Genomic DNA, 13,262 nt, shown 5'->3' on the forward strand with positions numbered 1-13,262 from the left:
AAAAAGTAACACCAAAGAAAATTTTTTGGCCTTAATTATGTTCTAAACTTATAGATAAGCACATTTCATAAAAAGATTTTTTTCTAAATCTGTCATTTAAGGCATGAAATTAATTTTGCAAATTAACATTGCAGATTTTTGCAAATATGATTTCTGCGGATTTTCTAATTTACATAGGCGTTTTCTATGTATATTACTCTTTCCAAAAATACCTCACTTGTCAAGATTGGATAAAAAAATCTTTGTGGTCGAGATTCTTTAACTGTGAACTGAAAATTTATGTATGGTAGTCCAGAATAGCATTGTTTTCAAAACATCGTATGATTTTGTTATTTCTTAATCATTTTTGCCTTAAAAGGATAGTTCCATTATAGGTGCATTTAACGATTTAGTGATCCTATAATAAAGGCATTGTAGAATATGATTGAAATAATACAATAAATAATAAACTTACCACATGTTCTTTTTAGTTGCGCCATTAAAGTCTTGTTTGTGATGGTTAAAGTTACATTTTAATACGTATAAATGATACCTAGTTAGTTTAAATTAATTTTAGGTAAATTACCAATGGAGCCATCATCGAGAAGACACATTTATGAGTTTGTTTGCGGAGAACCTTTTGAAAAGGATGGTAAGTTTGTTACAATTTCTGTCAGTCTTTTTTGTTTAATTTTCAAAGCCAATAAAAATTTGCTTGTTTTAGGCATGGAATGGTGTATCATCAAAATTAAAGGGCAAAGCTTTATGCTTCATCAAATAAGAAAGATGATTGGAATGGCAACGGCTATTGTCAGGTATTGAAATCAGTATGAATTTGGAAAGTGGGGGGGGGGGGTGTTGTATTACAAAATTAAGTCACACTATTTTGTGTGCTTCCTCTTATTTATAGAGATAAATATGTGAAACCTTTTTGATCCAAATTAGCCCTTTTAAACGGCAGTGGAAATAGAAATTGTGAACACTTTCATAGAAATAAAGTGACAGGGGCGTCCAAGCTTTTTATTTTGGGGGGGGTAAAATTTTTTTAAGGGGGGGGTAATTCGGTTTTAGGGGGGGTAAAATGGCGCGCGAAGCGCGCCGCAAATTTTTTTTACCCCCTCCAAAATTTTTACCCCGGGGGTAAAATTTGCTTGGGGGGGGTAATTACCCCCCCTGAAATCTGTTGGCAGGGGTAAAATTTGTTTACCCCCCCCAAAATTTACCCCCGGGGTAAAATTTTTGGGGGGGGTAAGTTAAATTTTATAAAAAATTTAGTATTAAAAATGCGCGCGAAGCGCGCAAAAATTTTTTTTGTTAGAGATTTTCTATTTTGGGGGGGTATTTACCCCCCTAAAATTGTTTGGGGGGGTTAAATACCCCCTCCTAAATGGTTGGGGGTGCCTACGGCACCCCCAGGGTAGGGGTAAATTTTAAATGGGGGGGGTAAAATGAAAAAAATTTTGAGGGTGCCTACGGCACCCCCAAATTCGTTTGGGGGGGGTAATCGCCCCATTACCCCCCCCCCCCTTGGACGCCTATGTAAAGTGAGCGTGTTTTTTTCAGAGGTCACACAAGCATATCGAAGATTGAGGAAACTTTCGGAATGCAGAGAATAGATATTCCGAGAGCTCCTGGATTAGGTCTGGTTCTTGAACAGGTTCATTTTGATAGGTATGGATCTTCTTTGATAATTAGGCTCTATGTCGGAAGCTCACATTCACACAACTTTGCCAAATTTGTCGTAATATTTGTTCGACTTGTCGATTTAGTTTTCGGTTACAATTAACAAATAGTTCACAATATTATGTGGACTACTATTATGTGTAGTTCTCGGCAGTTCTGGGGTCTAAGCTGCAGTCACAAGGCTTAAAGATGTAGAATTGGGTTAATCCTCTTTTCGGATTCTCTTCGCTGATATTAAAAGGTTATGGAAAATAGTTTTCAGTCGTTATATAAAGTACTAGCGGCTACTCCCCTAAAGGCCTATAGTGGCACTTTAAATGTTTTTCTTTTATTTCGTGTCTATGTCGCGTTTAAGTCTCTTTAATATTAAAAAGGAGGATGTGCTTAAGGACCATTTGGGCAGGGGGGGGGGGGGTTTACTCGAGAACCCTTAGAGCTAGAGGGAGCTAATTTTGGATTTAAGCTTCTATGTGGCCAAAGTTACTTTTAAAATTATCGTCGACCCCCCACCCCCCCCCAAAAAAATTTTTTTTTGGGGGGGGGTAAAAATTTTTTTTATTGCATTTCTCGCCGAATTAGGCAATTTGGAATCATTTGAGACCATGTTATTTTTTTCAAAAATTTTTCGCCTTACAAGCAACCCTGCGGGGGGACTTAGTCATTTTTTTTCAAATTCTCGTTTATGAAGGTATATCTTAAATACAGTATGCTACTCTCTTAGTTTTAAAGATAATTGGATGAAATTCTTTTTGTTTGTGTCACTAATTACCCCAAGTTTTGGTATCTTTAAAAAAAAACGGCGGCGGGACCGCCGCTCCCGCCGTCCGCCGCCGTTTTCCGCCGCCACCAAAAAAGAAATTTTTTATTGCATTTCTCGCCGAATTAGGCAATTTGGAATCATTTGAGACCATGTTATTTTTTTCAAAAATTTTTCGCCTTACAAGCAACCCTGCGGGGGGACTTAGTCATTTTTTTTCAAATTCTCGTTTATGAAGGTATATCTTAAATACAGTATGCTACTCTCTTAGTTTTAAAGATAATTGGATGAAATTCTTTTTGTTTGTGTCACTAATTACCCCAAGTTTTGGTATCTTTAAAAAAAAACGGCGGCGGGACCGCCGCTCCCGCCGTCCGCCGCCGTTTTCCGCCGCCACCAAAAAAGAAATTTTTTATTGCATTTCTCGCCGAATTAGGCAATTTGGAATCATTTGAGACCATGTTATTTTTTTCAAAAATTTTTCGCCTTACAAGCAACCCTGCGGGGGGACGGCGGCGGGAAGTAATTAGTGACACAATCAAAAAGATTTCATCCAATTATCTCTAAAACTAAGAGAGTAGCATACTGTATTTAAGATATACCTTCATAAACGAGAATTTGAAAAAAATGACTAAGTCCCCCGCAGGGTTGCTTGTAAGGCGAAAAATTTTTGGAAAAAATAACATGGTCTCAAATGATTCCAAATTGCCTAATTCGGCGAGAAATGCAATAAAAAAAATGTTAACCCCCCCCAAAAAAAAAAAAATTTTGGGGGGGGGGGTGGGGGGTCGACGATAATTTTAAAAGTAACTTTGGCCCCATAGAAGCCTAAATCCAAAATTAGCTCCCTCTAGCTCTAAGGGTTCTCGAGTAAACCCCCCCCCCCCCCCCTGCCAAAATGGTCCTTAAGCACATCCTCCTTTTTCGTGTCTAAGTTTCGTTCAAGTATCTAGAATATTTTTTTTAAATTCGATTTTTTAGGAATTCTCTTAGGAGAGTGGTGGTACCCTCCCCGAAATAGTAATAAACCTTCCCGGGTCCTATAAGTAGCTAACCTGTAAATGAGAAACCGATCGTTACAGCGGTCGTGTATCCTAACTAGGGATGGCAATCCGTCAAATTTTTGGACCGGATTCGGATTCTTACAAGAATCCGTCCAAAAAAAATGGCGGATTCTCAGCGGATTCCGGATTCTTATTTTTGGCGGATTCTGGATTAGGATTCCGGATTCTAGCAATATTTTAAAAGGCTTTTTTTAAATTTAAAAAATTAAGTGCTACATATGTCCTAAAAATTAATGTTCTTGGTGTTCTTTATAATTCACTTCCGAGAATCGAACCAGATTTTAATAGTTATTTCTCGTATCGTATTATAAACGGCTTTCCGCGGATATAGAATGTACAATTATAAGATTAAAACTAGTTTTTTTTAGCCCCGTGGTGCCGAAGGCACCGGCTAAAAAAACTAGTTTTATTCTTATGATTGTACATTTCTATATTCGCAGAAAACTGGATATAATACGATGCTAGACATAGTTTTTTCGTATTCATGAGAACCGGTTCCTATCCACCGATTTCAAATGAATACGAGAAAAGATATTATATATAATGATGATAATCTTTGCCTTCAAAAAGGGGGAGTTGAGTTAAAAAAAACCCATTGAAAAAAAAACCCAAGTTTTTTTTGGATGGATTAAAAAAACTTTGAAATTTCACCTTAAAATTTACAAACTAAACCTCTATTTACTCAAAGACTAGGATCTAATAACATTTAAAGCAAATTTTACCTAAAATACGTAAAAAAAAAACTGAAGTAATTAAAGGGGGGGGTTCGTAATGACATCTATTCGTAAACCGTGAGCAAAATGGTCTAAATATTTAGCTAGACCCTTCAAATTTGGTATATAAGCCTAGTCCTATAGGTATTACATCTAAATGGCAAAAAAATCCAAAATTTTTTATTTAAGGTTAGGTTAGGTAAGAAAAACCCTGCGGAAATGGGGTTTTTAGGCTTTTTTGGTCTATTTTGATGTGGAAACTTACCTTAAATTGTTTTTCTTAGGTTTTTAACTTAAATACACTGTGTCTATTCATATGGACATTATTTAAGATGATTCAGCAAGTCTTGGACCGACCCCAGGGGGCTAGGTGGGTGGCCCGCAGGGGTTAAGTGCATTTTTCCCAATATATATGTTGTGATACATCAAATTTTAGGTTTTATAGGTCAAGGAACTCAAATTCAGAGCTAAAATAAGCATTAGACTAATCTGAAGCTAGCCCCAGCGGGCTAGGTTGGTGGCCCGCATGGGTTAAGTGCATTTTTTCCAATATATATCTTGTTATATATCAAAATATAGGTTTTTTAGGTCAAGAAACTCAAATTCTCAGCGAAGATCAGCATTAGACTAACCTGAAGCTAACCCCCCCCCCCCCCCGGGCTAGGTTGGTTTTCTGCAGGGCTTAAGAGCATTTACCTTACATAACCTAGAAACTTACTTATATTTTTACAGGTTTTTCTTGAATAAACTGTACTTATTAATTAGGACTTTATTTAAGATGATCCAGCAAGTCGGGGACTGACCCCAGCGGGCTAGGTGGGTGGCCCGCAGGGGTTAAGTGCATTTTTCCCAATATATATGTTGTGATACATTAAATTATAAGTTTTTTAGGTCAGTAACTCAAATTCAGAGCTAGAATTAGCATGAGATTAATCTGAAGCTAGCCGCAGCGGGCTAGGTCGGTGTCCCGCAGGGGTTAAATGCATTATTTTCCAATATATACCTTGTTATATATCAAAATATAGGTTTTTAAGGTCAAGAAACTCAAATTCAGAGCTAAAATTGGCATAAGACTTACCTGAAGCTACCCCCCGCGGGCTAGGTAGATTTTCCGCAGGGCTTATGTCCATTTTACCTAACCTAACCTAGAAACTTACTTATTCTTTTTTTTTTCCTTGAATAAACTGTGTCTATAATGAGGAATTATTTTAGATAATCCAGCAAGTTGGGGACCGACCCCAGTGGGCTAGGTGGGTGGCCCACAGGGGTGTAGTGCATTTTTTCTAAAGTATGTGTTGTCATACATCAAATTATACCTAGGTTTTTTATGTCAAAAAACCCAAATTTTTTTATCTCAAATCATCGGAATCTGAAAAATCTTATTTTAGCTTCTTGACTTAACTAAAACTGTAGTTTGATGCAGTACATACTTTTGAAAAATTTTAATTAACCCCCTGCGGGCCTTTCTTCTAGCCTCCTTGGGTCAGCCTCCTGTATGAAGAATCTTTTAAATGATGGCTTTAGGAATGAACACTGTGTATCTAAGTAAAACCTAGCCCGCCTGGGTCAGTCCCCGACTTGCTGGATCATCTTAAATAATGTTCTCATGAATAGACACAGTTTATTCAATTAAAAAACCTCTAAAAAAGTAAGATTCTAGGTTAGATTAGGTAAAATGCATTTAAGCCTTGCAGGCAACCCCCCTAGCCCGCAGGGGCTAGCTTCAGATTAGTCTGATTCTATTATTAGCTCTAAAGGGGGGAGGCGGATGTGCCACTTTTTGAAACCAAAAGTAAAACGTGCATGATCTCAGCCCATAAAAGAGTACAACTCTAAAATTCTGCACAGCAGTTGCTTTTGTGGTGAACAATATGGAACTGTGAAGAAACGGCGATTTTTTTTTGCCTTTTCTCACCATAATAGACAATTTTCAATCATCTGAGATAAACTTTTTTTTCATAAAAATTTCGCTTATATTTTCACTTGACAATTACACTTGCAATTGTTTTTAATATTGCATGTTTGAAATATTACAAGTGGCACGTAAAAACATAAGGGAAATTTTTATGAGAAAAAAAGTTTATCTCAGATGATTGAGAACTGTCTAATTTGGCGAAAAAAATGCAAAAAAAAAATCGGCGGGAAACGGCGGTTTTCGGCGGGAGCGGCGGTTTCGCCGCCGTTTCTTCACAGTTCCATTTTGTTCTCCACAAAAGCAACTGCTGTGCAGAATTTTAGAGTTGTAACTCTTTTATAGGCTGTGATCATGCACGTTTTACTTTTGGTTTCAAAAAGTGGCACATCCGCCTACCCCCTTTGAATTTCTGGACCTAAAAAACCTATAATTTTATGTATGACAACACACACTTTTTAAAAATGCACTTAACCCCTGCGGGCCACCCACTTAGCCTGATGGGGTCGGTCCCCGACTTGCTTGATCATCTTAAATAATGTTCTCAATAATAGACACAGTTTATTCCAGAAAAAAACCCTAAAAAAACAAGCAAGGTTCTAGGTTAGGTTAGATAAAATGCACTTAAGACTTGCAGGCAACCCACCTAGCCCCCTGGGGCTAGCTTCAGATTAGTCTGATGCTTTTAATAGCTGTAAAGACCTAAAAAACCTATAATTTGATGTATGACAACAACTACTTTGAAAAAAATGCATTTAACCCCTGTGGGACACTGACCTAGCCCGCTGGGGCTAGCTTCAGATTAATCTTATGCTAATTCTAGCTCTGAATTTGAGTTACTGACCTAAAAAACTTTAATTTGATGTACCACAACATATATATTGGGAAAAATGCACTTAACCCCTGCGGGCCACCCACCTAGCCCGCTGGGGTCAGTCCCCGACTTGCTGGATCATCTTAAATAAAGTCCTCATTAATAGACACAGTTTATTCAAGAAAAAAAACCTGTAAAAATATAGGTAAGTAAGTTTCTAGGTTAGGTTAGGTAAATGCTCTTGAGCCCTGCAGAAAACCAACCTAGCCCGGGGGGGGGGGGGTTTAGCTTCAGGATGGTTTAATGCTAATTTTCGCTGAGAATTTGAGTTTCTTGACCTAAAAAACCTATATTTTGTTATATAACAAGATATATATTGGAAAAAATGCAATTAACCCCTGCGGGCAACCAACCTAGCCTGCTGGGGCTAGCTTCAGTTTAGTCTAATGCTTATTTTAGCTCTGAATTTGAGTTCCTTGACCTAAAAAACCTATAATTTGATGTATCACAACATATTTATTGGGAAAAATGCACTTAACCCCTGCGGGCCACCCACCTAGCCCCCTGGGGTCGGTCCAAGACTTGCTGAATCATCTTAAATAATGTCCATATGAATAGACACAGTGTATTTAAGTTAAAGCCCTAAGAAAAAACAATTTAAGGTAAGTTTCAACATCAAAATAGACCAAAAAAAGCCTATAAACCCCATTTCCGCAGGGTTTTTCTTACCTAACCTAACCTTAAAATAAAAATTTTTGGATTTTTTTGCCATTTAGATGTAATACCTATAGGACTAGGCTTATATACCAAGTTTGAAGGGTCTAGCTAAATATTTAGACCATTTTGCTCACGGTTTACGAATAGATGTCATTACGAACCCCCCCCCCCCCCCTTATATTAATGATGCTCTACTTATTGTTCAAATGTTCATAAAATTACTTTTTCTCAAAACTTGATTTCAGAAAACGCTTTGCTACTAAATTAATGATATAATATAAATTGTGTAAATTACAGAGGCATAATTGATTTTAAGCTAAAACATAACAATTTATGACAGGAAAAAGATGCAGTGGCGTGCAGAGGGTTTTATTAAGGGGATGTAAAAAGGGGAAGGCTTTAACAATTTCTGGGAAAGGGGGGGGGGGTGTTGACTAAGAGATATAAGTTTCCCGGAATTTTAATGTAGGGAGGAGATTTAAAATCTGCATAAAATTTTAAGGATTTTTCATAAAATTCGTTTTTTGTATAATTCTTTATCTAAAAGCGGAAATACAAGTTAAGTTAATTAATTTTGGCATCCGTGATTGGTGGATTTAAAAAATCTGCACTCTGATTGGATGGCGTACATCATTCAACCAATTAGAGCGCAGGTAGTTTAAAATCCACCTATCCTATTGGTCAAAATTAATTAACTTTAAATGTATTTCCGCTTTTAAATAAATAATTATACAAAAAACGAATTTTATTAAAAAAATCCCTAAAATTTGATGCAGATTTCAAATCTCCTCCCTACATTAAAATTCCGGAAAACTTATATCTCTTAGTGTTTTAGTGTTGACAGCTTAAGAATAGAGAAGGAGGTTCCATATTTTAAAGCTTTTAACCTCCCCTCCCCCTTAATAGAATATTTTGTGCACCATTACTAATAAGGTTTTATAATTGTAGAAATGCCAGCTTTCCTCATTATCTATCTTGTTTATTGTGAAATCTTGCTTACCTTTACCTACAACAACATAAACATTAATATTTCATTAATATATCAAAAGTATTTGACTCCTAAATGAAAAACCCCAATAAATCCCCATAAAATCCAGGGTTTTATTTAAAAAAAAGGGGTGGGGTTGGGCTTTTTAAAGAAAACCTGGGTTTTTTCCCTCACCCTGTCAAATATGCAGAATATACACCACCCCTGTATAAATATTCATGAGTTTTGATATAAAAACTACTCTTTATTTGTATTGGTATAAAAAAGTAAATGTATGACAAGTGTTGAAATTGTCATAAGTTGCCATTTCATTTATACTTTTCAGGTACAATAAGCGCTATGGCTCGGATGGTATGCACGAAACTTTATCCTGGGATAAGGTTGAAGATCAAGTCACAAGATTTAAAGAAGACATTGTCTTTTCTGACATCATATCGACAGAAATCAGTACCAAAAGTATGTTTGATTGGATGTCAGTGCTTCCCCAGCACCAGTTTAAGCCGAGACATTTTGAAGAAGATGGCGAGAATTCTCCGCTAATGCAAGCAAACTTAAACCTTAAAAACTCAAGGAAAAACAAATCGGCATCGGATGAGGAAGACGGGGGAGATGATGACAGCTGAGAAACCCTTTTTTAGGATCAGGGATAAGTATTCTAAAAAAACAACAAATATAACCAAACCAACGCTTATAATACAAGACAATGTAATTTTGGAATAAATTCTCCTGTCGGTTCTATTACTAATATTTTTTACCTGAAGTTTTTATTATTTTCAGAAGCAAAACCTTTAAGATGCCACAAATATCCCATGTTCTGTTTGATATGGATGGACTTATCCTTGATACAGAACCTTTATATACAGAGGCCACGGTTCAAGTTGCGGCCAAGTATGGGTCTAATGTTCAGTTCTCTTGGGATTTAAAAGTGAAGCAAATGCGATTGCCCAGGCTTGACTTGGCAAATTTGATTATTAGGGAAATGGAACTTCCTATAACTCCTCAACAGTATATCGAGGAATATTAAGGTTATTGAGATTGTTTTTTTTTGTATTTTTACATAAGTATTGATAGTAAAATATCGTTAAAAGTCTCGTGATTAGCTTTGACACTAAAGGGGATAGTTGCATGAAGAGCTTTGGAGTTTTGGTTTTTTGAGTAGTCAACTTTATATGTTTTGTAGAATATGATAAATATAAGTTATTATTGAAGATAATTGAAGGAAACATTAACTTTCACCAGGCACTTTTGGTCTTATGTCCAAAAATCATATATCATATAAGTTGCATATATTACAAGAATATGATTTTCAAAACTACATGATAGAAAATTGAAATACCAATTTATTTACGATTTTGTTTAAACATATAAATTCATATACTGCTTATATCGTTTTTCCAAACGTTTGTTGTCATAGACAAATGTTCATTATTTACGGAAGATAATAATTGCTCTTTTTAGTTCTGGTGTAAATATTGCTTTGGCAACTTCAAGCCCAAAAGATTCTTACCTTCTTAAAACAACAAACTATCAGGTCATATATGTTTAATTAATATTGATTTCTATGCTTTTTTAGATAGATAGATAGATAGATTAGATATGTATTTCAACATAAGCATACAAAATAATAATAATAAAATTATTGCACATATTCACATATTTTTGTGCATAGTTTGGTACTTTCATAACCTGGGTTGGCCGTTGCATAAGGCATAATAAAGGAGGGCAAGTTCATGAAACCATCGCAGACGAACTTAAAAAGCATTCAGGGGTGTATATTCTGCACAAGATTTATTTTTTTTTCCCGGCGACAATATTTTTTATTTTTTCCCCCCTAGTTTTTTCTCACCATGTAGGGGGGAAAATGGAAAAATACAGGGGTGTATATTCTGCACAAGATTTTTTTTTTTTTCCCTGCTACAAAATTTTTTTTTTTTTTTCCCCTAGATTTTTCTTAAAAAGTAGGGGGGGAAATGGAAAAATATTTAAAGAACTCCATATTTTATTTATTTTATCCCTCCTACCTCACATTTTTTTAGTTTTTTTAACCAAGGAGGGGGGCGAAATGGAAAAAATGTTTCAGTTTTCTTAATTTTTACATTTTTTTCCCCTCCAACCACTAATTTTTTATTCCCCCCCCCCCTGAGTCGGGGATCCCATGCAGAATATACACCCCTGGAAAAATATTTAAAGAACTCTATATTTTATTTATTTTTTCCCTCCTACCACACATTGTTTTAGTTTTTTTCACCAAGGAGGGGGGGAAATGGAAAAAATGTTTTCAGTTTTCTTAATTGTTACATTTTTTTCCCTCCAACCACTTTTTTTATTTCACCCCCCCCCCCCCCCCCTGAGCCGGGGATCCCATGCAGAATATACACCCCTTAAAGCGTTGGAGCACTTTTTGTGACTCAAGAGGATAGAGGATAGAGGATAGGCATTACCTACGGTATTTTTGTAAACCGTTATCTAATACGAAATAAGAGGGGGGGGGGGGGTTTATGCAACCATCGCGTAATCAATGTATAAATGACACTTAGAATTCGAATTTCGATCTGAAAGAGGAATATCCACGAACCAGAGCAAGTGATTCTAAGCATCTTCCAGCATTGACCCATAGTATTTTTTTAATGAATATACTAGGTTTATGTTTAATCCTATTTGCTTTATCGACCAAAAAGTTAGTTTTATATGAAAAAAAAAACTTTAAAATGTAAATCAATTTTTAAAGCAATATCATCAAATGCTTTGTTGAGTTAAAGGACAAAATAAAATAACACTGCAGAAAAGCATCAAATGTTGTATTTCATATAAAACAATGGTGAAACCTAACTTTTTCGACGATAAACCAAGTATTAAACATAAACCTAGTATATTCACTAAAAATACTATGGATCAATGCTGGAAGGTGCTTAAAATCACTTGCTCTCGTTCGTGGATAGTTCCCTTTACATAGAGATGAACATATTTTTAAAAAATTGTTCTTTTAGCTTCAATAATAAGAAAATTACAGCCATATAAAATTTAAAATAGCAGAGATTTTGTTGTAAAATATAAAAGATTATTTTGCCGTATATCCGGCCGGATAGTTTCAATATCCGGTATCTGGCCGGAAAAACTTAAGAGAAATGAAAACATTTTTTCCATTTTTCTCACCTCCCTAATGAAAGAAACTAAAGAATATGTCGGAGGGGGGTGAAAAGAATAAAATAAAGAGTTCTAAAAATATTTTTCCTTTTTCTTTCCTTCCTTGCTGGAAAAAACTAAGTGAGATAAAAAAAATTTGGCAGCAGGGGAAAAAAATGAATCTTGTGCAGAATATATACCCCCGCATCACTGTTATTGTTTTACAATAAATTTTTTTATGCTTTGTTACTAAAGGATGTCTGTTGTAATTTGTTTTCCTTTTCAGGGGTAAACCATATCCAGATATTTTTCAAGTTTGTGCAAGTAGATTTGCAACTTCACCAAAGCAACCAAATAATTGTCTCGTTTTGGAAGATAGTCCTGCGGGAGTTAAAGCTGCATTAGGTAAATCTCTTTATCACTTCTATATTTTAAGATTTCCTATAGTGGGGGAAAGAAAATGGACCTTGTACGAGCGAGAGAAATTGGATGTCATACCCATATTTTAAAATTCACTCAGATAAAACAAATAATAGAAAAATTATGGGATTATAATAATGGCTCGGTGATAGTAAAAACGACATTAAGGTTTTTACGGAGAGGTTTGATTGTCAAATTTAAATAAAACCCAATTTTGTTTGTTGGTACAGGAGCTGGTATGTGTTGTGTGATGGTGCCAGATGAGAGAATGTTCACAACCCCCCAATATATACCAACAGGAGTACATTAAGTCTTAAAATCTCTTGAATATTTTGTTCCAGAAGAATTTGGACTTCCCAAATATTGTTCAAATTGAAAGCAATATAAATATCTTAGACGTGTGCAGAAAAGTTTAAAAGAAACATCCAATATAACAATTCTTTACTTTAACTTGGATAAAATCATACTATATAATATAACATAGATATATATTTCTCTTATTCGTTCGATTCCGGTGGATAGGAACCGGTTCTCATCCATACGAAAAAACTATGTCTAGCATCGTATTATATCCAGCTTTCTACGAATATAAAAATGTAAAATCATAAGACCAAAACCAGTTTTTTTAATCCGTGCCTTCGGCACCTCGGGGCTAAAAAACTGGTTTTAATCTTATAATTGTACATTCTATATCCGCGGAAAGCCGTTTATAATACGATGCGAGAAATAACTATTATAATTATTTTTCTAAATAGTTATTATGTTATTTGTAAAATTTATTGTTGTATCTATAATAGTGTTTGATATAATTGTGTCAGATAATCTTATGCATTTAATATGTTTTTCAGAAAAAAATATTGATAGAAATGTCAGATGAAGAAAAATTGCGAGAAGAAGCAGCCAAAAGGTTGGAGCGACGGAGAAGGAAAATGGAGAATGCTACCCAAAGACTTGCGATGATAACTGGTCAACCTGAGTCAACTATAAAATTAAATGATTCATTTACAATAGATTCACCAACTTCTACCAGGGAAAAAATGATGAGTGTAATTACTAAGTGAATGTTTAAAATAACTTTCACCGCATGCTAAT

The 13,262-nt window shown here is 35.3% G+C and overlaps 2 protein-coding genes across 3 annotated transcripts in view; both read left to right on the top strand.

Moving 5' to 3' along the window:
- Positions 1 to 9,406, top strand: part of Pus1 (Pseudouridine synthase 1) — a 15,755-nt gene extending 6,349 nt beyond the window's left edge. The window contains exons 6-9 of one of the 2 annotated variants that reach the window (XM_080151683.1): positions 557 to 631; positions 704 to 794; positions 1,543 to 1,650; positions 8,953 to 9,406. In XM_080151683.1, coding sequence (XP_080007809.1) covers positions 557 to 631; positions 704 to 794; positions 1,543 to 1,650; positions 8,953 to 9,250 — 572 coding nt within the window. In that variant the 3' untranslated portion in view covers positions 9,251 to 9,406. The remainder of the gene's footprint in view (positions 1 to 556; positions 632 to 703; positions 795 to 1,542; positions 1,651 to 8,952) is intronic. The other variant, XM_080151684.1, reaches the window with a different exon arrangement.
- Positions 9,407 to 9,420: 14 nt separating this feature from the next.
- Positions 9,421 to 13,195, top strand: LOC145312515 (putative pseudouridine-5'-phosphatase). Its single transcript, XM_080151771.1, has 4 exons — positions 9,421 to 9,648; positions 10,100 to 10,158; positions 12,037 to 12,155; positions 12,401 to 13,195. Exons 1-4 carry the CDS (start codon positions 9,421 to 9,423, stop codon positions 12,478 to 12,480), a joined length of 486 nt encoding a protein of 161 aa, XP_080007897.1. The 3' UTR covers positions 12,481 to 13,195.
- The last annotated feature ends 67 nt before the right edge of the window (positions 13,196 to 13,262 follow it).

Source organism: Acartia tonsa, chromosome 2 (assembly GCF_053477335.1).
Source record: "Acartia tonsa isolate MP-2025a chromosome 2, ASM5347733v1, whole genome shotgun sequence".
NCBI lineage: Eukaryota > Metazoa > Arthropoda > Copepoda > Calanoida > Acartiidae > Acartia > Acartia tonsa.

What these genes read in the sequence shown, in the direction of transcription:
- LOC145312515 (XM_080151771.1), top strand. Translation starts at nt 9,421, where the DNA reads ATGCCACAAATATCCCATGTTCTGTTTGATATGGATGGACTTATCCTT. An exon ending in TTAAAACAACAAACTATCAG is followed by an intron (nt 10,159 to 12,036) that starts GTCATATATGTT and finishes TTTCCTTTTCAG; the next exon opens with GGGTAAACCATATCCAGATA. An exon ending in GGGAGTTAAAGCTGCATTAG is followed by an intron (nt 12,156 to 12,400) that starts GTAAATCTCTTT and finishes TTGTTGGTACAG; the next exon opens with GAGCTGGTATGTGTTGTGTG.